Below are 26,018 nucleotides of genomic sequence, written 5' to 3' on the forward strand. Positions count from 1 at the left end.
GTCGGCGCCTTCCCGCTTCGGCTTCACCGTGCGGCGGCGCTCGAGGTGGCTGCGGGCGGAGAACGGCGGCGTCGGCGTTGGCGGCGCGAGCAAGAGAGACGCCGTGCGGGTGCGCCGACGAGAGGGGGAAGACGCTGAGCTACGAGCAGCTACGAGAAGCTACGCGAAGCTACGAGAAGCTACGAGAAGCTACGAGAAGCTACGAGAAGCTACGCGCGCTCGCACGGATTGTTGTAACGGCTCAACCCCCCCTCCTTGCCGTGACCGCCGCAGCGTTGGGTGGAGGGGCGCTCATCCAGCAGTGGATTGACGACTGGGCGAGGGGCGGCGCGCCGCTCGAGGTGACGTCGTTCAACTCAAGCGCAGCACGGGCGGCTCGTCGATTGGCCAGGCAGACCCGCTCGTCACAAAAACAACCCCAAAAAGATGCTCACCTGCTTTTTGTAAACATCATCACCTGCGTCGTTTTATGTAACCTCTATTTATGGATGATATTTGTCGCGAAAGCCTACGTGTTAAACTGATAATTTCTCTTCACTCCCACTGCTCCCCCACCCCCCCAATCCCCCCCCACCATCCCCCTCCCCCATGCAGGCTTCTGTGCCCCCACCAATTTATTAGAGCCACCGGCAGCCACCGCACTGCCTCTGAAGAGAGCGTGCGTGATTAAAAACTAAACAAACATCGTCACCGTCATCTACAGCGTCTCTCTCTGCCATGTGGCCTCGCGCGGGAGGTGGGGGAAGGGGGCATGTGAGGGGGGCATGTGGGGGGCATGTGGGGGGGTCACGTGGGGGGGACACGTGGGGGGGGCACGTGGGGGGGGCATGTGGGGGGGACACGTGGGGGGGGGCATGTGGGGGGGACACGTGGGGGGGCATGTGGGGGGGGGTGGGGGGGGCATGTGGGGGGAACACGTGGGGGGGGGCATGTGGGGGGGCATGTGGGGGGGCATGTGGGGGGGGCATGTGGGGGGGACACGTGGGGGGGGCATGTGGGGGGGGCACGTGGGGGGGGGCACGTGGGGGGGGCACGTGGGGGGGCATGTGGGCGGGGGTGGGGGGTGCATGTGGGTTGAACACGTGGGGGGGGGCATGTGGGGGGGCATGTGGGGGGGGCATGTGGGGGGGGCATGTGGGGGGGGGCATGTGGGGGGAACACGTGGGGGGGGGGCATGTGGGGGGGTCACGTGGGGGGGCCACGTGGGGGGGGGCACGTGGGGGGGGGCATGAGTCGGACCTGCGTGCGGGCTCCAGGATGCGGTGCAGTGCGCGGTAGCGCTGCAGGTCGTGGTGGAGCTGCTGGAAGTCCTTGTACTTGCGCTTGATGTCCCAGGAGAAGTCGCCGTGGGAGAACCGCACCGTGTACATGTTGGCACGTTCCATCTGCAGCGCGACGGCACGGGGGGGGGATGGGGGGGGACGTGGCACAGAGGTGCGGTGAGAACGTGGGGCACGCGCGATCGGCCGCATCGGGTTCCCGTTACCGCGCTCCCGTTACCGCGCGCTCATTACCCTGCAGTCACGAAAGCTTTAAGTCAAGACCACCTGAATGTGACATTGTAGTCTTTTTGTTTGCTCCGCATCTGCACATCAGCAGCAGCCGTACGAACAACGAGGAAGACGACGACGACCAGTGCGGTGACCAGCGTGGGTTGTTGTTTAACAGAGAAAGAGAATAAGAGGAGGAGGAGGGTGCCGAATCCGAGTCTGGCAGGGAGCCGACAGCATGGACGGCTGGCGAGGGGAGTGAGGTGAGAGGGGGGGGGGCGGCGTGAGGTGAGGTGAGGGGGGGGGAGCCCCCGCACAGACCTTCTTGGAGTTCCCCGTCTTCTCCACCTCGGTGACGCGGACGCGGATGGGCGCCGAGTCCAGGAACACGTAGCCCTGGGCGCTCTTCACCTGACTCAGGTGGAAGACGGCGACGAAGGGGATCCTTCCTTCGACTGCGCGCCGCGCACAAAGACAAAGGCCCCCCCATCGCCGTGACCGCCGGGGACAAGTGCCGTTGGCGGAGTCTGAAGACTTCCGTTTGGGTTGCGCGCAATCTGAGGTTTCATGTTTTTTATGAGCAGTGGGAGTTAGACAAATTGGACGACGCGGAGGAAACCCACGCAGAGCAGGCGGGAGGAGAGAGAGAGAGCGAGAGAGAGCGAGAGAGAGAGTGTTACGACGCATCAGATATCGGAATATTTATTGATGACTGGAGGAGGAATGTGATGGGCTATGAAGCTCTTTTTAATATTCTTGGTTCTTTCGGTAAAGTCACGTAGAAGGAAAATAATAAAATAATTAAAATAAAACATAATATAATAAAAGTCTCACGACGTTTCGGCCACAACGCAAGCAGCCGTCCTCAGGTGAAGAACAGAGCTGTCAGAAAGACAGCGTCCCAATGAACACCGCTAAGATTGGCAGCGTATTTTTAAGCTGGGTGGGAGGAGCAGAGTGCCTTGACAAAGAAGTTTACATATGAAGCTCTTTGTTTCAGAGATGTCCAGTCAGGGGTCACCGGGGTCAGAACGTTAAAACGACAAACGAGAGAGAAAAAAACTCGATAGGAGTGCAATATAAGAAAGGTAAACAAACTACTTTCAAAATGCACAAACGAAACTACGTTATCTTTCATCTTACCAGGTAGGGCCCACCGAGGTGTTTACTTAGTTTTCAGAAGTGACCCGGCCACAAATGACAGCTCAACAAAGGTGGCTTAATCACGTTGAAATTTACAGCAGCAAAACAATCAAACTAATCTCAATGCACGAAAAAAAATCCACGGTGGAAAGAGAGAGAGGGAGGGTGGGAATAAGGGAGACGCAAACTCCCAAAAATACAGCAGCAGGGCATCGTCAGGGGTTGGGATCGAACCCACAACCTTCCTGCAAGGGGGGCACCACGACCCGCCGCTCACCCGTCCGCCGGTGCGAGTCGGTCTCCTCGGTCGCTCCGAGCTCCTCCAGCTCCTCCACGCTCATCACCAGGTGGGCCATGCTCAGCGAGAGGCCGGGGCTCGACGGTGGTGGGGGACCGGCGCCGTTGGCGCTGTCGCTCGCGCCGCTGGAGATGTCCCGCGCTGCGTCGAGGGTGGCGTCGGTGCCGTTGGTCTGACGGGGCATGTCGGGCCCGGCGGAGTCACGGTCCCCTCCGGGACAGCAGCAGGAGGGCCTGCGCGGGGACACGGGGCCACGGAAGGAAGAAAGAGATCCCCCCGGGCGTAGAGTTTAGCGGACCGTCGGGAGAAGTGCTGACATCGGCGCTGTATCCCCAGCGCCGATGTTGTTTACACACCGCAACAACAGGCGCTCGCTTTTGAAGGCCGAGTCGACCTAGGGGAGGGCCCAGGGCCAGTTCAAATATTCGATATTATTATTGGTCGCGAGCGGGAACTGATCTCGGCTCGCCAGGTTCGTGGTGCAGCCCGCCAACCGCTACGCTTCCGCGTAGCACACGCACACACGTTGTACAGGTCACACACACGCATACACGTTGTACGCGTTACACAGGACACACACGCACACACGTTGTACGCGTTACACAGGACACACACGCACACACGTTGTACGCATTACACAGGTTACACACATACACACACACACGTTATACAGGTCACACACGCACACACGTTATACGCGTTACACAGGTTACACACATACACACACACGCACGCATTCCCATGAAGCCAGATTATAGGGGCGCTGCCGTGGTTTAGTCAAGCAGCTTGGGCAAATAAAACCCGTGCCAAGCAATGCCGATCGTCGACAGGACGGCGGTGTGGGCCACGTGGCCACAGAGCCGCTGCGTGCTCACTGTCACTCAGCCGCGTGCGCGAGCCATCCGTGGTCATCACGGCCAAGGCCGCTGCCAAACGCTGGCGTTCTATCAACGCGTAGAATTCAATGCGCCCCGCGGTGTGAGGTTGATCGACGGAGCCAACGAGTTGAACCCGGCCACTCGCTCGGCCATCACCGCTGCGGTTTGATCACCGCTGCTATCGTTGGTGGTTTCTCGACAACACCCCGTGTTGAGGACTCGTTTCTGTACCAGACCATCACACTACAGGTCACGGCAACACACAGACTCACCACACTGCAGATCATGACAACACAAAAAGGCAAAGCCTCAACATACTGTAGGGGCAAGTGCTGTTAGCGAGCACCTATGGCAGACGAGGGGGTGGGTGGCCAGCACCACGCCACCTTCGTCTCCCCAGTAGCGATGTTTACTACACACCCCACCACGTACTCATTTGAGGCCGAGTCGACCTAGGGAAGGCCCAGGACCGGTTCAGATAATAATCGTCACTGGTTTTGCCCGTGAGTAGGAATAGAACCTTGCGTTGCCAGGTTCGTAGCGCAGCGTAGCGCTGACCGACGACCCGAGTTTGCTTCCCGCTCGAGGCAGACATCAATACTTCTTCACCGACCAGCACGGCGAAGCGTGCGGTCACGCACACGCCCCATGATCGACCTGGCACGGGGGCGTCGTTTTAATCCAGCAGAGAGTTAAAGAGGTTTTCGTCGTTATTAATTACTGTAGGCTTATCGGGTATTGGGGGCAAGCGCCTTGTTCGGGAGCACCTATGAAGGCCGATGCGACACGCATCCAACACCACCACGCTTCAGCTAACATCTCGCCACAGTGGTGAGATGTTAGCTACCTCGCCTGGTATGCAGGAGGTCGTGGGTTCGATTTAAAAAAAGAATATTTAGAGTTTGTACGTTCTCCCCGTGGTCGAGTGGATTTTTCTCCGGGTCCTCCGCTTTTTCCCCCTCAACATTTAGAATCAACAACATCACGCGTTGAAAGTATTTGGCTGGTGCTATAAATGCCCACGTGACAATCCACTTCATTGGGCTATCAGTTGTGGCCAGGTTCGTTCCTGAAAAAAACCCAGCTACGTAGCTCAGTGGGCCCTTACCTGGTTAAAAAATAAAAATAGTTTATAGTTCAGCTTGGGGAGTGTCAAACGCTTCGCTTTCCAAACCAGTTTACATCGCCACCGGCTCCGGCTGCCCATTGTCTATCCGCCTAAACGAGAGAGACTTACTGAGTACACGAGCCACACGGCTAATTGCCCGCGAGATACGGCGTGCCACGTTGAACCCCCCCCCCCCGCGTCATTCGCCGCGTTTAACCCTCCACCCCCCCCCGCGTCAACCCTTTCCCCCTAACCCCCCCGTGTTTAACTCTTCCCCTCCACTCCATTCCTGCACCACTCCAGCCACGCCAGCCATGCCAAGCACGCTGGCCACGCCGCCCCACTGTGCTTGAGACCCACAGCCTTACAAGTAGACCCACAGGCTGGTATCGCACCCACAGCCTTACAAGTAGACCCACAGCTTTACACGTAGACCCACAGGCTGGTATCGTACCCACCGCCTTACACGTTGACCCACAGCCTTACACGTAGACCCACAGGCTGGTATCGTACCCACCGCCTTACACGTAGACCCACATCCTTACAAGTAGACTCACAGCCTTACAAGTAGACCCACAGTCTTACAAGTAGACCCACAGCCTTACAAGTAGACACACAGCCTTACAAGTAGACCCACAGCCTTACAAGTAGACCCACAGCCTTACAAGTAGACACACAGTCTTACAAGTAGACTCACAGCCTTACAAGTAGACCCACAGTCTTACAAGTAGACCCACAGTCTTACAAGTAGACCCACAGCCTTACAAGTAGACTCACAGCCTTACAAGTAGACCCACAGTCTTACAAGTAGACCCACAGTCTTACAAGTAGATCCACAGCCTTACAAGTAGACCCACAGCCTTACAAGTAGACACACAGTCTTACAAGTAGACACACAGTTTTACAAGTAGACTCACAGCCTTACAAGTAGACTCACAGCCTTACAAGTAGACCCACAGCCTTACAAGTAGACACACAGTCTTACAAGTAGACCCACAGCCTTACAAGTAGACCCACAGTCTTACAAGTAGACCCACAGCCTTACAAGTAGACCCACAGCCTTACATGTAGACCCACAGCCTTACAAGTAGACCCACAGCCTTACATGTAGACACACAGTCTTACAAGTAGACCCACAGACTTACAAGTAGACCCACAGTCTTACAAGTAGACACACAGCCTTACACGTAGACCCAGTCTTACAAGTAGACCCACAGTCTTACAAGTAGACCCACAGCCTTACACGTAGACACACAGCCTTACAAGTAGACACACAGCCTTACAAGTAGACACACAGCCTTACAAGTAGACACACAGCCTTACACGTAGACCCACAGTCTTACAAGTAGACACACAGCCTTACAAGTAGACACACAGCCTTACAAGTAGACACACAGCCTTACAAGTAGACACACAGCCTTACACGTAGACCCACAGCCTTACAAGTAGACACACAGTCTTACAAGTAGACTCACAGCCTTACAAGTAGACACACAGTCTTACAAGTAGACTCACAACCTTACAAGTAGACACACAGCCTTACAAGTAGACCCACAGCCTTACAAGTAGACACACAGTCTTACAAGTAGACACACAGTCTTACAAGTAGACTCACAGCCTTACAAGTAGACACACAGTCTTACAAGTAGACTCACAGCCTTACAAGTAGACACACAGCCTTACAAGTAGACCCACAGCCTTACAAGTAGACACACAGTCTTACAAGTAGACTCACAGCCTTACAAGTAGACACACAGTCTTACAAGTAGACTCACAACCTTACAAGTAGACCCACAGTCTTACAAGTAGACCCACAGCCTTACATGTAGACCCACAGCCTTACAAGTAGACCCACAGCCTTACATGTAGACACACAGTCTTACAAGTAGACCCACAGACTTACAAGTAGACCCACAGTCTTACAAGTAGACACACAGCCTTACACGTAGACCCACAGTCTTACAAGTAGACCCACAGTCTTACAAGTAGACCCACAGCCTTACACGTAGACACACAGCCTTACAAGTAGACACACAGCCTTACAAGTAGACACACAGCCTTACACGTAGACCCACAGTCTTACAAGTAGACACACAGCCTTACAAGTAGACACACAGCCTTACAAGTAGACACACAGCCTTACAAGTAGACACACAGCCTTACACGTAGACCCACAGTCTTACAAGTAGACACACAGCCTTACAAGTAGACACACAGCCTTACACGTAGACCCACAGTCTTACAAGTAGACCCACAGCCTCACAAATAGACACACAGTCTTACAAGTAGACCCAGAGCCTTACACGTAGACCCACAGTCTTACAAGTAGACCCACAGCCTCACAAGTAGACACACAGCCTTACAAGTAGACCCAGAGCCTTACACGTAGACCCACAGTCTTACACGTAGACCCACAGTCTTACAAGTAGACCCACAGCCTTACAAGTAGACCCACAGTCTTACAAGTAGACCCACAGCCTTACAAGTAGACACACAGCCTTGCAAGTAGACACACAGCCTTACAAGTAGACCCACAGCCTCACAAGTAGACACAGTCTTACAAGTAGACCCAGAGCCTTACACGTAGACCCACAGTCTTACAAGTAGACCCACAGCCTCACAAGTAGACACACAGCCTTACAAGTAGACCCAGAGGCTTACACGTAGACCCACAGTCTTACAAGTACACCCACAGCCTTATAAGTAGACCCACAGTCTTACAAGTAGACCCACAGTCTTACAAGTAGACCCACAGCCTTGCAAGTAGACACACAGCCTTACAAGTAGACCCATAACCTTACACGTAGACCCACAGCCTTACAAGTAGACCCACAGGCAGACATCGTACCCACAGGCTCACATCCCCGGTGAACATATGGAACGTTGGGCCAATGTTGGCCCAAAAGATCGTCCAACAGTTTACCAGTTTTAAACCGCATGCCAACACTGCACCTTTACGTGGGATACGACCCACAGACTAACACAGCACCCACAGACTAACACAGCACCCACAGACTAATACAGAACCCATAGACTAACACAGAACCCAGAGACTAACACAGAACCCACAGACTAACACAGAACCCATAGACTAACACAGAACCCATAGACTAACACAGAACCCACAGACTAACACAGCACCCACAGACTAACACAGCACCCACAGACTAACACAGAACCCACAGACTAACACAGAACCCATAGACTAACACAGAACCCATAGACTAACACAACACCCATAGACTAACACAGCACCCACAGACTAACACAGAACCCACAGACTAACACAGAACCCACAGACTAACACAGAACCCATAGACTAACACAGCACCCATAGACTAACACAGAACCCACAGACTAACACAGCACCCACAGACTAACACAGAACCCACAGACTAACACAGAACCCATAGACTAACACAGAACCCACAGACTAACACAGCACCCACAGACTAACACAGAAGCCACAGACTAACACAGAACCCACAGACTAACACAGAACCCACAGACTAACACAGAACCCACAGACTAACACAACACCCATAGACTAACACCGAACCCATAGACTAACACAGAGCCCATAGACTAACACAGAACCCATAGACGAATGCAAACCCCCAAGAGACCAGCACATGCCACCTGTGCTTCGCACGTGAGAACTTCAAGTAGAGCAGGGTATTGATTATCGCTATAAAATACTGTTACGGTTCGGCTTATCCACACGCCGTGCTGACTGCATCGCACCCAACATTTACGGCCGGTGAATTCAACACTCGGGCTGACGCGCCGCGCGCGGTCAATAGCAGAGTGGGGCCGCCAGATCGATACCGGGGGGCACTCCTCACCCATCACCACCACCCACCACCACCCACCACCACCCACCACCCACCACCACCCACCCACCACCATCCACCCACCACTCACCCACCACTCACCCACCACTCACCCACCACTCACCCACCACCACCCACCCACCACTCCCACCACCACCACCCACCACCATCACCCACCACCACCACCCACCACTATCACCCACCACCACTTCCACCACCACCCACCACCCACCACCACCCACCACCCACCACCCATCACCACCCACCACCCACCACCACCCACCACACCAGTCGTTTGCTCGGTCGAACATTCGCCCCGAACCCCCCCCCCCACCTATCCACCCCACCGCCACCCCCAGGAACACTCACGATCTTTGTTTTTTAATCACCACCCCCACGCCCCTTTCTCCCTCCACGAACTGGGTGGTCAGTAAATGCGCGCCGCATCAATAATGCACCGGCGGCAGCAGGCAGAGCGCAGGGCGGGCGAGCGAGCGAGCGAGGGTCCATTACAGCCACCGCGATGAGACACCCGGTCGGATCATCGAGCGCCGCTCGGGCAACCACAGTTCAACATTTTTTTAGTTTCACGCCAAAAAGTCCGCCGGATTCTCGCCGGCATCTCGATCCGCGCTCAACACGACTCGATGCGATGATAATTAGAATGCACGCGCGTGTCTTTCTCTTGTCGTGCTCTATCGCCGCTGCTTAAAAGCCTCGTCGGCTCAGGTCTACTCACGTCACCATCTCACGTCGCACGGTTCGAAGGGCCACCCCCGTGGCAGCTGTCCCTGTGTGGACCAAGGCCACTGCTCAGCGGACACCCTGTAAGTGGGCATTAGTCTACCGTCAGCAGCGGCGGGCGGTGATTGCCGCTGTGTGTTCTAGCCTAGGGCACCCCCAAGTGGCAGCTGTACCTGTGCGGCACAGGGTGTCTGAGCACCTGGCCTGCCAGTGGGCATCGCTCTGCCAGCAGGGGGCAGTGCGATTGCTGCTTTGTGAGTGATTCCAATTGAGGAATGTGCTGTGCAACTTCTTCAAATGTGGCAACTTTGGACCGTGACGCTGGCACACGCAGTGGCTCTACTCATCTATGGATCATGACGCTGGCACGCGCAGTGGCCTACTCATCTATGGATCATGACGCTGGCACACGCAGTGGCCTACTCATCTATGGATCATGACGCTGGCACGCGCAGTGGCCTACTCATCTATGGATCATGACGCTGGCACACGCAGTGGCTCTACTCATCTATGGATCATGACGCTGGCACACGCAGTGGCCTACTCATCTATGGATCATGACGCTGGCACACGCAGTGGCTCTACTCATCTATGGATCATGACGCTGGCACGCGCAGTGGCTCTACTCATCTATGGATCATGACGCTGGCACACGCAGTGGCTCTACTCATCTATGGATCATGACGCTGGCACGCGCAGTGGCTCTACTCATCTATGGATCATGACGCTGGCACACGCAGTGGCTCTACTCATCTATGGATCATGACGCTGGCACACGCAGTGGCTCTACTCATCTATGGATCATGACGCTGGCACGCGCAGTGGCCTACCCATCGGGATTCTTGGCATCAACTGCGAATTAAGCGGACGGTGTGTGGTAGTAATTTATGGTTCCTCGCACACCGCAGCATTCCGTGATCAGAATCAGCATATTTATTTATCCTGGAGGAATCCGACGAGTTATAAACCCTTTTTCCATAGATGTCCAGTATGGGCATGGGGTAAGAACGTTACATCAACAAACAATAAAAAAACACGCAACATGATAGTCGTGCAAAATACAAGAAAGGTAAAACAAATGACCCAAACACACAGAAAACAAAAACTAAACTATCCTTACGATACCAGGCAAAGCTCACCGAGGCATTCACTTATTTTTCAGAAGCCACCTGGCTGCCACAAGTTGACAGGTTAACAAAGTGGCCCATCATTTGGACATTTACAGCAGCGAAAATAAACCAAATAATGTCGGTTTCGAAATTGTGGAGGGAGGGGGGGGAAAGAAAACCAGAGGACCTGGTTGAACTACGAGTGCCCTCCACACCACGCCAGAGGCCCGATGCTTTCGTGATAACGAAGCCATCGAGCGAGTTGCATAAGCGCACAAAGATCAAAGACAAAGATTCCCCCGTGTAGCCTGTAACAGACTGTTGGGGCAAGTGCTGTTAGCGAGTAGCACCTATGAAGGCCGGCACGGCGCACGAGGGGGTGAGTGGCCAGCACCACGCCCGGCCGCCTTTGTCTCCCCAGTGGTGATGTTTTACACACCACACCAGGTACTCATTAGAGGCCAGGACCGGATCAGATAATCGTCACCGGTGTTGGCCGTGAGCGGGAATCGAACTCGGGTCGCCGGGTTCATAGCGCAGCGTAGCGCTACCGCTCCCCACAAATGGACACGCACACGGGGGGGAGGTTCAGGGTAGCAGTGTCCCCTATCGTCACGCTGCTCACGCATTGCCGCCTGCCACAGAAAAAAAAGGCACCCGGCATCTAGCGTCATTGGAGTTTGGCAGCTCATCTGTTAGCTCGGTGAGCAACGAAACGATGAAGCATGGCGACAGAGAGAGAGATGCACGCCAGGAATTGCAATGAGAGGAGATACATAAGAACGCACACGGATTGGAGGAGCCGCGGAGACGAGATTTTAACCACATCGCCTGTTGTTCTATCCCGAGCCTGATGCCTGTTGTCGATTTGGAGTTTGCATGTTCTCCCTGTGGTCGCGTGGAATTTTCCTCCGGGTCCTTCCTTTCACATTTAGAAACATGCATTTAGAGTATTTGGCTGCTTTACATTCCTACGTGATGAGCCACTTCTCGTTGAGCTATTGATGGCCTGGCCGCTTCAGTCGTGGGACCTGACCTGGTCAAATCAAACTAAAATAGTTTCTTCATAATAAACGTTTTTGGGTTAGATCGCGTTATTTATAAATTTGTCATAACCCTCCACCACCCGACACGGCCAATCAGCAAAAAAGTGTCACGTTGACAAAGACAAATAGTTCACTACTTTAACCCACCGGTGTGTTGAAGAGTGAAACCACAACATTTAAAATTTTTGAGTAGTACTGTGACGTTTCGCTGGTAATTGCATCCAGCATCATCGGGAAATTCGCCAGAATGGTAAATTGCCCGTCGTACTTTATTATGAATAATATTGGTCGCGAAAGCCTGCTACGTGTTAAACTAAAATAGTTTCTAATAGTTTCAATATGCAGGTCAATCGCACCGTCTTGTGACAAGCCAAGCGGGCCTGTGCAGGCCGGGCCGCAGGTACGAGACCCGCGATGGAGCGGCAGCGGCCCAGGGAAGGGGGGCTCAGAGGGAAGGGGGGCTCAAAGGGAAGGGGGGCTCAGAGAGAAGGGGGGCTCAGAGAGAAGGGGGGCTCAGAGAGAAGGGGGGCTCAGAGGGAAGGGGGGCTCAGAGGGAAGGGGGGCTCAGAGGGAAGGGGGACTCAAAGGGAAGTGGGGCTCAGAGGGAAGGGGGGCTCAGAGGGAAGGGGGCTAAGAGAGAAGGGGGGCTCAGAGAGAAGGGGGGCTCAGAGAGAAGGGGGGCTCAGAGGGAAGGGGGGCTCAGAGGGAAGGGGGGCTCAGAGGGAAGGGGGACTCAAAGGGAAGTGGGGCTCAGAGGGAAGGGGGGCTCAGAGGGAAGGGGGCTCAGAGAGAAGGGGGGGCTCAGAGGGAAGAAAGGCTCAGAGGGAAGGGGGGCTCAGAGGGAAGGGGGGCTCAGAGGGAAGGGGGGCTCAGAGGGAAGGGGGACTCAAAGGGAAGGGGGGCTCAGAGGGAAGGGGGGCTCAGAGGGAAGGGGGGCTCAGAGGGAAGGGGGGCTCAGAGGGAAGGGGGGCTCAGAGGGAAGGGGGGCTCAGAGAGAACGGGGGCTCAGAGAGAAGGGGGGCTCAGAGGGAAGGGGGGCTCAGAGGGAAGGGGGACTCAGAGGGAAGTGGGGCTCAGAGGGAAGGGGGGCTCAGAGGGAAGGGGGCTAAGAGAGAAGGGGGGCTCAGAGAGAAGGGGGGCTCAGAGAGAAGGGGGGCTCAGAGAGAAGGGGGGCTCAGAGGGAAGGGGGGCTCAGAGGGAAGGGGGGCTCAGAGAGAAGGGGGGCTCAGAGAGAAGGGGGGCTCAGAGAGAAGGGGGGCTCAGAGGGAAGGGGGGCTCAGAGGGAAGGGGGACTCAAAGGGAAGTGGGGCTCAGAGGGAAGGGGGGCTCAGAGGGAAGGGGGCTAAGAGAGAAGGGGGGCTCAGAGAGAAGGGGGGCTCAGAGAGAAGGGGGGCTCAGAGGGAAGGGGGGCTCAGAGGGAAGGGGGGCTCAGAGAGAAGGGGGGCTCAGAGGGAAGGGGGCTAAGAGAGAAGGGGGCTAAGAGAGAAGGGGGGCTCAGAGAGAAGGGGGGCTCAGAGAGAAGGGGGCTAAGAGAGAAGGGGGGCTCAGAGGGAAGGGGGGCTCAGAGGTGAAGCGACGGGAGTCGGACCGCCTTGCGAGCGGCTGCCCGGAGGATCGATGGCGTCGAGCGACCATGAGGGAGGGACGGATGGCGGCGGCTTGCACGGGGGGGGGGGGGGGAGATCTCCATCCAGCAGTGGATTGACCATGGCGAGCTAATTAATTTTTGTGACGCGTCCTGGCCGGATTGGACGACGGACGGTGGTCTTGACTCATAAAGGAATGTGAGCTTGGGGGGTCTTGGGGGGGGGGGGCTGGCTTGAGGGGGATTGGGGCTGGCTTGAAGGGGGGGGGGGTTAGCTTTAGGGGCGGGCGGGGGGAGCTTGGAGGGCGGGGGAAGGGCACGTCCCCACACAGCACTTGCAGCAGTAGCCACGAACGATCCCCCCCCCCCACCGCTGTTCCCGTCGTCGGCTTTGCCCCGTTCGCTGAACGCCACTGCGTAGTTGTACCCCCGCCCCCTCCCCCGCTGTCACTAAACACGCCACGTGCGAGTCGCTCGCGGCTCCCTCGTGGACGCCAGGACCCCCCCCCCACCGCGTCCACGTGGGCAACACGACGGGACGAGTCGCGAGTTTTTGTTGCGTCACTGCGATCGGCACCACCCACCCCCTACCCCCCCCCGGGAGGTTCCCGGCGTCGTTAATCCGGCACGGGCGTTCGTGACATCCCTTCGCTCGATGGAATCAAGGAGACGCCGCGCGCCACTCCCCCCTCCCCTCCCCTCCCCCACGAATCGACTCCAGGCAGAAGCTTAGCAGACAAGCCCTCGGCCGAGTGTTTGCGTACTGCGCAGCGCACACACCACGGAGTTGCCTAAGCTGGGATTGAAGCCACATCCCAGCGTGGCTGTCACAGAGAGCTTCTCTCTTTCTCGCTACAAAGACTGAGATCACCCCCCCCGCTCCCCTCTTCCACCTCCTGTCCCTCTAGAGTAGGGGTGGGGAACCTTTTTTTTTGCCAAAGGCCATTTGGATATTTATAACACCATACAAAATTACAAACTTTAAAATTAGCCCGTTATATTTGGTCAAACATTTAATCAACTCGCCCCTAATGCGATGACTGGAACTGCTTCTCTTTGGTGAGGCGTGTGATGTTAGCTGGTGTTGATGATGTTGCTACTCGCAACTGCTTTTCCAGGTTTGCTCCTAGATTTATTGAATTTCGAGTCCTGCCTGCGGTTGCCTTGGCAGGGCCACACCAAATGATTTCGCGGGCCTTAGACGGCCCGTGGGCCGGACGTTCCCCACCCCTGTGCTCTCTAGCCTTGAAAGATTGTTGGGGCAGGTGCTGTTGGAGCGCGTAACACCTACCAAGGCACGGCGAGCAACCACCCCAGTGGCGATGTCTACACACCGCACCCGGTACTTTGAGGCTGAGTCGACCTAGGGGAGGCTCAGGACCGGCTCAGTTAATCGTCACCGGTGTTGGGCGTGGGCGGGAATCGAACTCGGGTCGCCGGGTTCGTAGCGCTAACCGCTGCGCCACTGCTCCCATTTTTCTCTTCACATACCGATAGACACACAACACAGCTGATCGAGAATGCATGCACCTCACGTATTATTATCAGGCGATCTGCCTGCACAGCCAAAGTCATCGACGTCATCTGGCAGCACGGTGGTCACGCTTGCAGCTCCCAGCAAGAGAAAAACAACATTTGCCTGGGTTAGATTCCCGACTCGACTTTCTATGTACGTACGGTGTGTGTACGTACGTGTGTGTACGTGTGTGTACGTGTACGTGTGTGTACGTGTGTGTGTACGTGTACGTGTGTACGTGCGTGTGTGTGCGTATGTGTGTGTGTGTACGTGTACACGTGCGTGTGTGTGCGTGTGTGTGCGTATGTGTACGTGTGTGTGTGTCACAAAAAGTCAGACCCCCCCTCAAATGACGTCACAAAGCTCTGCCCCTCCCCCAGATATAACATCCTTAACATCGCTTTAAACTATTGTCATTGTAGTGCGTATTTAATGTGACGCTGCACTCTGATGTTGTAGGAGAAAACATTTATTAAAAAGTCTATTTAATTAAGTAGAACGTGTTGTCTATATTTATTTAAAGTTGCGCATTTTGATGTGACGTCACATTTCTAAACACCCCCCTCTTGTCACACATCATCACAAATGTCTGACCCCCCCCCCTCCCAGGTGCGTGACGTCATTTATGGACGGCCCCGAAGAGTTACCCACACTCCACCCCACTACACGGTGTGTGTGTGGGGGGGGATTCGTTTCAATCAGCAGGTTAGTGCACGGTGGGGTAAAGTGTGGGCACTGCCACCCCTTTTCAATAATAAATTAAATGTATAAAGCGCCCCTAAATAATTCTAGATTTGAAGTTTTCGTGACTGCAAGGGTCCATACTCTTTGGTTTCTTCGGTAAAGTCACGTAGGTAAAAGATAAAATAAAAATAACACAAGTGAAGACGGAAGCTTGTGTTGCCTCCGAAACGTCGCGATTTAATTTAATTTATTATTTATTTTTTTACCTACGTGACTTCACCGAAAAAACCAAAGAGTACGCCCTTAAATATTCGTTCTCAGGGCGCTGTGCACGAATCGACGGAGGTAGTTTAACATCAACCATGGCAAGAGGAAGAGTTGAAGAGAGGGAAAGTCATTTTAAACGGAGACTTTTTGTTGTTGTCGAGATTTGAAAATCTGTAAAGTGTCTTGGAAATGCCCTGACACCGAAGGGGCAAGGGAGGCTTTCAGAGTTTGGTTGCCGCAATTGCAAAAGTGTCGTCACCACCCCCGAGTGTGGTGCCCAGAGAGAGGGCTGAACTATTTTGGGAAAATATAAAATTCTAATTTTTCTGACAGATATTACGATTTGCGATTACATTTTTTAAAGTCAAGCTTCAGTTCAATATTCACTGTGTAATAGATTTAAAACATGTGGTGGAGCATTACCACGTGATGCCATGGAAATATGAACTGCTCTATATATTCTAATGCAAGGATGAGAACTTAAAAGATATGAATTGCTTCAAACATGTATTTATTAAAATGTTTGAATTGAAATAGAACAATCAAACATAGAACAATTGTTAAGTTAAATAAATAAAGTTATAATAATACAAAATAAAACAATTCCAATAAGAAAGTAGCAGGACTTTTAAAATCGCAAAAAAATTGCAGCATTTGCAATTTGCTAATCGCATTGTTTCAAATTGCGATTTTGATTTGAAATCGATTAATCGTTCAGCCCGACCCAGAGACCGCGGTGACGGCGAGCAACGCGCAATCTGAGGATCTTAGCGATCTTGGTGGACTGAACATTCGTGGCCGAAGGAGGTCACGGGTGTAGGGGAGAAGCAAGTCCGTTTGAGGCCTTCAATACCAGCAAGAGAATATTTAAATCAATACGGGGTACGAGCAGGGAGCCAGCAAAGCGACAAGAGGACAGTTGTGTGATGTGGATTCCCAAAGGGTGTAGCGGTCAGCACCCTGGCGGCCCGCATTGTGAACGCACTGCAGCCTATTCAGGAGCTTGCTCAGGGCTACTAACAAGTAAACCCGTAAAAACAAAGTTTTTCACTATAAATCCTTTATATGCGTGGCATCAGGGTGGCTAGAGTCCTCTCGTCCTCTGGCTTGAGATGGCTGCCACCTATGGGTCAGATGATTGTCTGGCAGCATTAAACAATTGGTAATTAAATATTTAAAATGTTTTCCCTAAACAGTGTCACGCACAACGAGTCTATGTGCAAAATGTCAGCTCGATTGGATCACGGGAAGTGGGTTAAAAAACGACCGAAAGATTTGCACGGTCCTAAGCAAGCAAGCGAACTTAATATAAAGGATTTAAAAATCACGGACATTACAGCAGTCAACGCGGGGGGAACACAAATGCGTGGATTTAAGGAAGCGTGGGAGAGAGTAGGATAAATACCCTCTGGAGCGGCGGGGAAGGGGGGGGGGGTGATCCTCCCTTATAGGGGAGGCCCTTCTGCCAGCAGTGGCGTGAGTGAGCAATTGCAGGGACTGCGCCTTTATCTTTAAAAGTTGCATGCACGGCTTTGCACGAAGGCCCAGCGCGGAGATTGGTAAACATTTGAATGACTGCACGCAAGGACATAGTGACGCGCGACCTTTCACGGATGCAGGGCAATGGGTGTCAATAAAGAGAGAGGGAGAGAGGAAAATGAGGAGCGTAAAATCAAACTAAACTACATCTTCTTGGCTCTTTCGGTAAAGTCACGTAGAAGGGAAATAAAAAAATAAAAAAATAATTAAATTATTCTCACGACGTTTCGGCCACAACGCAAGCAGCCGTCCTCAGGTGAAGAACAGGTCTGTCGGAAAGACAGCGTCTGAATGAGCACCACCAGACCTGTTCTTCACCTGAGGACGGCTGCTTGCGTTGTGGCCGAAACGTTGTGAGAATTATTTTATTATGTTTTATTTTTATTATTTTATTATTTCCCTTCTACGTGACTTTACCGAAAGAACCAAGAAGATGAATCCCTGCAGTCACGAAAGCTTTAAATCGAAATTGAAACTAAACTTGTCATTTTACCAGGTAAGGTCCACCTGAGCTATGCAGCTCTGTTTCAGAAGCGACCTGGATAACACAAATTGTAGCTCAACCCGGGTGGCTTATTGTCACTCGGAAATTTACAGCGGCAGCAGCAGCAACCAAATACTCGAGACGTGTAAATTCGGAGGGCAAAACCGGAGGACCCAGAGGAAGAATCCACGCGGCGACAGAGAGACGCAAACTCCAAATACACAGCAGCAGGCGTCAGTGTCAGGATCGAACTCACGACCTCCTGTATACCAGGCGAGGTAGCTAACATCCCCTAGCCACCGTGAAGATGATGAGAGAGAGACGCAAACTCCAAATATACAGCAGCAGGCGTCAGTGTCAGGATCGAACTCACGACCTCCTGCACACCAGGCGAGATAGTTAACATCTCCTAGTCACCGCAGCGCCCCTGACATTTTAAGAATCTGACATTTTAAGTGAACTCACTGTAACACAACCCCAGCGTGACTCGGCCACGTTTGTACAGTGCACAGAAAACGTCCCTGCACTGTTTGCCTGCCAACTCATCTGACCCAGAGTACAGTTGAGGTTTTTTTTGTGTGTCCCAGGAATTGTTTTTAGGCTGCGTCATTCTGACCGCACGCCAAAGCGAATTCCTTCACAAAAGAGCCACACCGAGGCATCGCTGCTCCTATTCCACTTGCAATCCCTGAAGAGCCAGCGGTGGAAATTCCACATTACTATGGCAAGTGGGGGCGAGACTCTTCATCGGACAAGCACTGCAGACGCCCCCCCCTCCCCCCCACAAAGTTGGTACTCATTTTATCCACCCCGGAGAGAGGGTTGATGGGCCGAGTCGAACATCTCAACCGGGATGTAAACTCGCAAACCTTGCGATCGTGAGCCTCCCCTCCCCGCCCTGTGACTGAAGCCACCGGACCGGATGGGACGGAGGCTACAACGCGCGCGAGCCCGTGCGCGCGCCCGTGCGCGTTTGTTTTCGCCCTCCACGTGCTCTGCCCAGAACGCATCAAACGGGAAACACGATCGCGGGTGGAAGGGGCGAGCGATGAAATTGTTCGCGCGCGCGCGCGCACACCGCGGCTGGGCAGAATTCTCGCTCTCACCAGATTATCTCGGAAGAGATGCGGTGAGAAAGCTCGCGATGGGGGGAGTCGCAACACACACAGGGTGGATCTCAATCGGCGGTGGCGAGCGCTTAGCCCTGGCGCAAGGAATTCGGAATCAGGATATTTATACCGGAGGAATCTGATGAGCTATGATGCTCTTTTACTTAAATGTCTCCCCCCAGCCACCCAGAGATCCTGCGTGTCTCACCCCTCCCCCCCTCCTCGTGGGCCGGTGGGGAGCGAATCCCGCAATAAGCAACTGACAAAAGCCGGGGCATTGAACGTGGCCGGGAGCAAGTCTCGTGATTTTCCCTCCCTCCCTCCTCCTCCCTCTCTCTCCTCCTCCTCAACAAGAGAGCGATCCTTGGCACTCTGACACCGGATGGCAACCGCGTCCGCTCGGCCAAACGCGAACCCCGCACGGCAACAGAAGCGGTGGGCGTTGGCACGGGTGACAATGAGACTCGAAATCAACAGCGCCATGGGAAGAAGAGGCACGGGCGGGTGGGGGGTTTGCCAGCCCGTGCCGGCATTGACCCGGAGCCTCTACAGGAATTGGCATCCATCCTCCACGGCGACTACTGAAATGAAATCCTGGAGATTTTAAATAGCAGGATATTTTAAGATTATTTTTTTTGTAATAATAATGACGGTCACGGTGCCTGTGGGGCCACGGTTACGTAACGCGGCTTGTTGGGCAACAACTCTCCTGAAGCGGTGCTTATGGTGACAGCCAGAGACACGACAGAGAGAGATGACAGAGCGAGAGAGGCATGACAGAAAGAGAGGCATGGCAGAGAAATGGCGTCACGAGTTGCGTAAATGTCTCCCCCCGCCATCCAATGCCAGGTGGGGTGAGAACTGCTGACAACAACAAAGTCAAATATCTCATAGGTAGCCTACACCCCGTAGCTGTTGTTATCATCATCATCGTGATCGTACATGTTATATATCGTTTATTGTTCAATTTAAATAATTTCTTATGATTACTGTTGTTTTTATAGCATTATTTTGTTGATTTTAAAAACATGGGTAATCTAAATTGTGTTATGGTTGTTATTGTTTGACTTGCATCACACTGGGATCTTTGCACACAGCGTTTTTAAAAAAAGATTTGCTGGTTTATCCAGGATGTTTTTGTTGCGCGTCGTCGCTTTAAGATGTTATCTGTTCATATTTTTCGATTTAAAGCTTTCGTGACTGCAGGGATTCATCTTCTTGACTTTACCGAAAGAACCAAGCAGATGTTCATATTTTGTTTGCGGTTGCACCCGACTTAAGAGCCGCAGGGCTTACAGGGCTATACCAAATAAATGAAACTTGACAAAACTTCACAGGGAATTTAGCCGTGAAAACTGTCGAACCAAAGTGCATGGTGCACGAGGAGGGTGGTGTGCCGATGGTGACGATGATGGAGATGATGGAGATGACGCTCATTAGCGCCACGGTGGCTAAGAGATGTTAACGACCTCGCCTGGTCTACAGGAGGACGTGGGTTCGATCCCCACCCTGACGATGCCCTGCTGTATATATTTGGAGTTTGCGTGTCTCTCTCTCTCTCATTATTATCACGGTGGCTAGGAGATGTTAACGACCTCGCCTGGTCTACAGGAGGACGTGGTTCGATCCCCACCCTGACGATACCTGCTGTATATATTTGGAGTTGGCGTGTCTCTCTCTCATTATTATCACGGTGGCTAGGAGATGTTAACGACCTCGCCTGGTCTACAGGAGGTCGTGGGTTCGATCCCCACCCTGACGATGCCTGCTGTATATATTTGGAGTTTGCGTGTCTCTCTCTCTCTCTCCCCGTGGTCGCGTGGATTTTTACTCCGGGTCCTCCGGTTTTCCCTCTCCGCGTTTAGAAACACGCGTTTAGAGTATTTATTTGTCCGCTATACATGTCCACGTGATCAGCCGCTTCTTTGAGCAGCAGCTACCATTCGTGATAGCCAGGTCGCGTCTTGACAAGAGCGACTTCGCTCAGCGGGCACTTACCCGAAAAAAGAAAATGTTTAAAAATAAATAATTTAAAGCACTTAATTCCTGCCTCCTGAGAGATCCATTCCCGGTTGCATCACGAGACCACTCGCTCTGCCTCGCCTGACTGAGGCCGTTGAATGGATCGCTTAACCTCGACATCAAATCACGACTGCGTCCCCAGCCATACGAAGAAAAAATTAACCCGTAAAAACAAAGTTTTTCACTATAAATCCTTTATATGCGTGGCGGCTAGAGTCCTCTCGTCCTCTGGCTTGAGATTGCTGCCACCTATGGGTCAGATGATTGCCTGCCACCATTAAGCAATTGGTAATTAAATATTTTTTTTTCCCTAAACAGTGTCAAATTTTGGAAAACAATTTCACGAAAATTAATTGTCACGCACAACGAGTCAGTGTGGAAAATGTCAGCTCGATTGGATCACGGGAAGTGGGTTAAAAAACGACCGAAAGATTTGCACGGTCGCAAGCAAGCAAGCAAGCAAGCGAACTTAATATAAAGGATTTAAAAAGAAGATGATGTCGCTTGAAAACCCCTCTTGAGCTGCGCGAGCGCGACTCAAGAGGGGTTTCACGTGTCGTCGTGACAGCCCTCGAGACGTCTCGCGTGATTCCACAACTCCTCTCGTCATACTCTTAGGTTTTTTCGGTAAAGTCACGTAGGTAAAAAATAAATAATAAAATAAAAATAATAGAAATAATAATAGAAATAAAATTATAAATCACGACGTTTCAGAGGCAACACAAGTCTCCGTCATCAGGTGGGACCGTCACAGCTAGATTTACTGTCTTCTTAGTTCTTTCGGTAAAGTCACGTGGAAGGGAAATAATAAAATAATAATAATAAAATAATTCTCACGACGTTTCGGCCACAACGCAAGCAGCCGTCCTCAGGTGTCTTTCCGACAGACCTGTTCTTCACCTGAGGACGGCTGCTTGCGTTGTGGCCGAAACGTCGTGAGAATAATTTTATTATGTTTTATTTTTATTATTTTATTACTTCCCTTCTACGTGACTGTACCGAAAGCACCAAGAAGATGAATCCCTGCAGTCACGAAAGCTTTAAATCGAAATTTAGATTTACTGTATCAAGTGTGGCAAAAATTCCAAGATTCAAGTTCTTAAATCCAAGTTAAGGGGGGAGGTAGGGGGGGGAGGGGCTTATCTGAATGTGGTAGCCAATGAATGGAACGTATTGGGGGGGGGGGCGGGGCTAAAAGAGACCAACAGGTGCACATGCTAGAAGAGCTGACAGACGGCAAACACCTCTTTGCGGTGGCGTCTACGCTGCGCCGAGCGTCTGCCCGTGACGATGGCAGCACCGTGGAGGCAGCTGCGGCATCACGAGCGAGAGTTCGTGGATCGCACACGGATGGGCTGCGAAACTCCCGCCTCATATCACGAGGCGGTGAAATGCAGCCTTCATCATCTCCATCTGTCCCCCCCCCCCTCTTCGCGTTGTTTCTCAGGGAAACTCTTTTACCATTTGCGTTATTACGCGTTATTTGCAATATATTTTTCACCGAAATCCTCACTTTAGTTAAATATTTAAAGGGTTATTTCGTAATATGCTCTACATTAGTTGTTTGATTCTTCATTACTTATTTATCTTACATTTTAATGTTTCTGGCGGCCTTAGCATTATCTTACCTGGGATTTTACGCAGCGCTGCGGTCAAAGCACTTTACAAGAATTATAAAGGGTACATTATAGCAATCGGCCGATGGGGAAAAGAGCCGATGGGCTTTGAGTGTTGGGAGGGGAAGGGATGGGCAAATAAGGGCGATGACAGGGAAACGGGGGAGGGGGGGGGGCTGGCGAGGTTTATGATACGTTGTGTTTGCCAAGTAATCGACGATGCTTTTGTTGATGAAACCCTATTCATGAGCGTCTGAGCTCACAGGATACTTCAGCGTGAACTCATAACTGAACTGAACCCATCGCACTCGTGGAGTTTTCCTCGGGCACTCTCAGTTTCCTCCCGCGGGCACGAACATTCGTCGTCTTGGAAGTGTCTCAATATACCAAAGCACTTGCCCCTGCCACCCCAACCCACTCTCATTGACGCTCAGCCGATCGCCCCACTGACCCGACTCTATAATTCCGTGCACTCACTTCGTACCGTACCATCCACCCCCTTCCTACCAGAATCATCCACTATCACGCAGTACCCATTCCTCATTCACCCCCCACCCCCACCCCCCCCACCACCCCCACCACCCCCCCCCACCCCCCACCGCTGCACTATCGTCTCCTTCTCCTGCTGCCCACATCTCATTCATTTTCCAAACCCGGTCACGAACGGCCGTAGTAACCCACCCACCCCACCCCACCCACAACACCCACCCCACCCACAACACCCACTCCACCCACCCCACCAAACCCACCCACCCCACCACACCCCAACCACCCCACCACACCCCACCACACCCCATCCACCCACCCCACCACACAACACCCCACCAAACCCACCCCACCTACCCCACCTACCCCACCAAACCCACCCCACCCACCCCACCCACAACACCAACCCACCCCACCAAACCCACCCACCCCAACTACAACACCCACCCACCCACCCCACCAAACCCCACCCACCCACCCCACCCCCACCCACCCACCCACCCCACCACACAACACCCACCCACCCATCTACCCACCCCACCACACCCCACCCCACCCACCCTCCCCTTACTCACCCACCCTCCCCCTTACTTTGCCATTTATTTTGTGCCGCAGTCAGCAAAAGCATTTGTCCAGCGCCTTCGCGAAAGGCGCTTTACAAATCCAGCGGAGAGCAGAATAGAAGTGACCGCAAAGATTGTCCGTCCAACTGTTGGAGTTGGCGGAGTTGGCTCACGTGGCTGCTGCAATGCATCCCCCAGGCCCCAGGTTGCGCCGAAGCGGTAACTCCACTCCCCCAGGGCACCACCACCGACGCGTGTCTAAGGAAGCCGACCGCCCCCCCACGAGGTGACGCTTCGGGGCATTGCTCGCGGCGATGGGGCGAGGGAGGTTAACCGAGGCCAGGTCTTCTTCTCGGGCGACCTGAGTCTACCGCTGGTGTGATAAGCCAGACCTGTATTTCCACACGGTCGAAACATTTTTTTTTAAAACAAATTTCTACTGGGTCCGGAATAAAAAAATAAATCAACAGCAGCAACAAAAAAGCACCCACTTGCAAAGGAATGCTGCGGCACGAATAATACTGCATCGAGATGCACGTACGACGAGCAAAAAAAAACAAAGCAACGGTACCGGCCAGAGCACATTCCCTACCAAAAATAAAAACGACAGTGATTGAACCCATCCGAATCCACCGCGTCTCATGCCTCCCCCCGGCTGCTACCGAGTGTGTAAGGGGGCGCGCGATAGCACCAGACCCTGCGGGTGGCAAACGCCCAGGTGCCGGACGAGGAAGAAGGGGAGGGGACACACATCACGTGGGGAGTGCCGTGGTTATAACTGGGGGGGGGGGGGGCCTCCCTGGCACTGCCAAATTCATGCGCTGCAACGGTGGAAGGAAGTTGTGCTACCGGGGTCCTCACGAGTCTTGTATTCACCCACCCGTACTGACCAGAGTGGTGAACAAGTATAACCCGTAAAAACAAAGTTTTTCACTATAAATCCTTTATATGCGTGGCGGCTAGAGTCCTCTCGTCCTCTGGCTTGAGATGGCTGCCACCTATGGGTCAGGTGATTGCATGGCACCATTAAGCAATTGGTAATTAAATATAATATTTTTGTCCTAAAAAGGGTAAAAAATTTAGGATTTTTTTTTCACGAACATTAATTGTCACGCACACCGAGTCTGTGTGGAAAATGTCAGCTCGATTGGATCACGGGAAGTGGGTTAAAAAAACGACCAAAAGATTTGCACGGTCGTAAGCAAGCAAGCAAGCAAGTGAACTTAATATAAAGGATTTAAAAAGAGCTTCATAGCTCGTCGGATTCCACCAGTATCAACAAATATTCTGATTCTGAAGTACGGTCAAATACCCCCCCCCCCTCCCCCATGACTCACGGCACGGGGAGGAGGTCATCCAGTAGTGGATTGATAGGAAGATCAAATGGGATTAGACACGGGTGGCAGGGGCCCATGTCATTCCTTGCATCAGGGCCGCGGATCGTGTTGCCACAGACCTTGTTCTCAATCAGCGTAAACACTTTCCCCCTTCCAACCCAGCTTAAATAGACGCTCCATTCAGACGCTGTCTCCCCGACAGACCTGGTCTTCACCTGAGAACAGCTGCTTGCGTTGTGGCCGAAACGTTGTGAGAATTATTTTATTATGTTTTATTTTTATTATTTTATTACTTCCCTTCTACGTGACTTTACCGAAAGAACCAAGAAGATGAATCCCTGCAGTCACGAAAGCTTAAATCGAAATTCAGCGTAGGCCTGTCCATGCTGTCCAGCAGAATGCAACCAAGTTCAACGCAATGTCACAAGATCTCAGTCGCAATCAATTCCCAACACCTGGACACACACGCGCCAATTCTCAGGCACGTGGCAACCCTCGTGGGTAAGTGAACGTGGCGCTGAGTGGGCGGGTGGGTGAGCGAGTGAGTGTGAGTGGGCGGGTTTATTGCCAAGTGAATTAATGAGTTGGTAAAGTACGAGGTGGGTTGCCACTTTATCCACTGGAGGCCAAACCAGGAAATATTCCTCAGAGGGCACTGGGTCGATAATTTTCAGAGCTGCGCTGAAGTTTACTGTTATAGTTCTCAACGCAAAACACTCCCTGCCACCCGAACACAGACGCCAATTCCCTGGGCTGTCCGCTCCAAACCCGGACGGGTCCGGGAAACGAGCATCTGCCCGGGGAACATCTGAGCGGGGGAAAAAACCGAGGTACAGCAGGAGGCAACACAAGTTCATGCCACTGGGTCAGTGTCGCCAAAACTTGCGTCGGTCCCTTCGGAAAGGCAAAACGACTGGTGCTGAAACGTCGGAATAGTGGAAGCAACGCGAACAAATATTTACGCGTCGTCAGCAAACGCCACACACACACCAGGCTGGCCATCGAAATGTCATCGCCAGTGTCCCCGGGCTTAACGTTGAGCCCAGACGAAGCTTCAGCTGATGCTGGAATGCTGTCACTGTGTGGTGCAACTCTAAAGCGTTACTGTACTGCCGCGAAGGACTCGTTTTGTCATTAATACACTTGTGGATGAGGGGGAGG

General features: G+C 52.9%; 1 protein-coding gene across 1 annotated transcript in view; it reads right to left on the minus strand.

Annotated features, from left to right (window-relative positions):
- Positions 1-6: 6 nt before the first annotated feature.
- The window catches only part of LOC144741445 (phospholipase D1-like), a gene marked incomplete at its 3' end in the record, with an annotated part of 31,532 nt that continues 5,520 nt past the window's right edge, over positions 7-26,018 (minus strand). Inside the window, exons 2-5 of the mRNA XM_078623969.1 lie at positions 2,911-3,164; positions 1,812-1,945; positions 1,240-1,385; positions 7-49 (exon numbers count right to left, since the gene is read on the minus strand). Of these exons, the coding sequence (XP_078480095.1) occupies positions 7-49; positions 1,240-1,385; positions 1,812-1,945; positions 2,911-3,115 (528 nt within the window). The remainder of the gene's footprint in view (positions 50-1,239; positions 1,386-1,811; positions 1,946-2,910; positions 3,165-26,018) is intronic.

Source organism: Lampetra planeri, unplaced genomic scaffold, assembly GCF_965212315.1.
Source record: "Lampetra planeri unplaced genomic scaffold, kcLamPlan1.2.h2 scaffold_549, whole genome shotgun sequence".
In the NCBI taxonomy this organism is placed as follows: domain Eukaryota; kingdom Metazoa; phylum Chordata; class Hyperoartia; order Petromyzontiformes; family Petromyzontidae; genus Lampetra; species Lampetra planeri.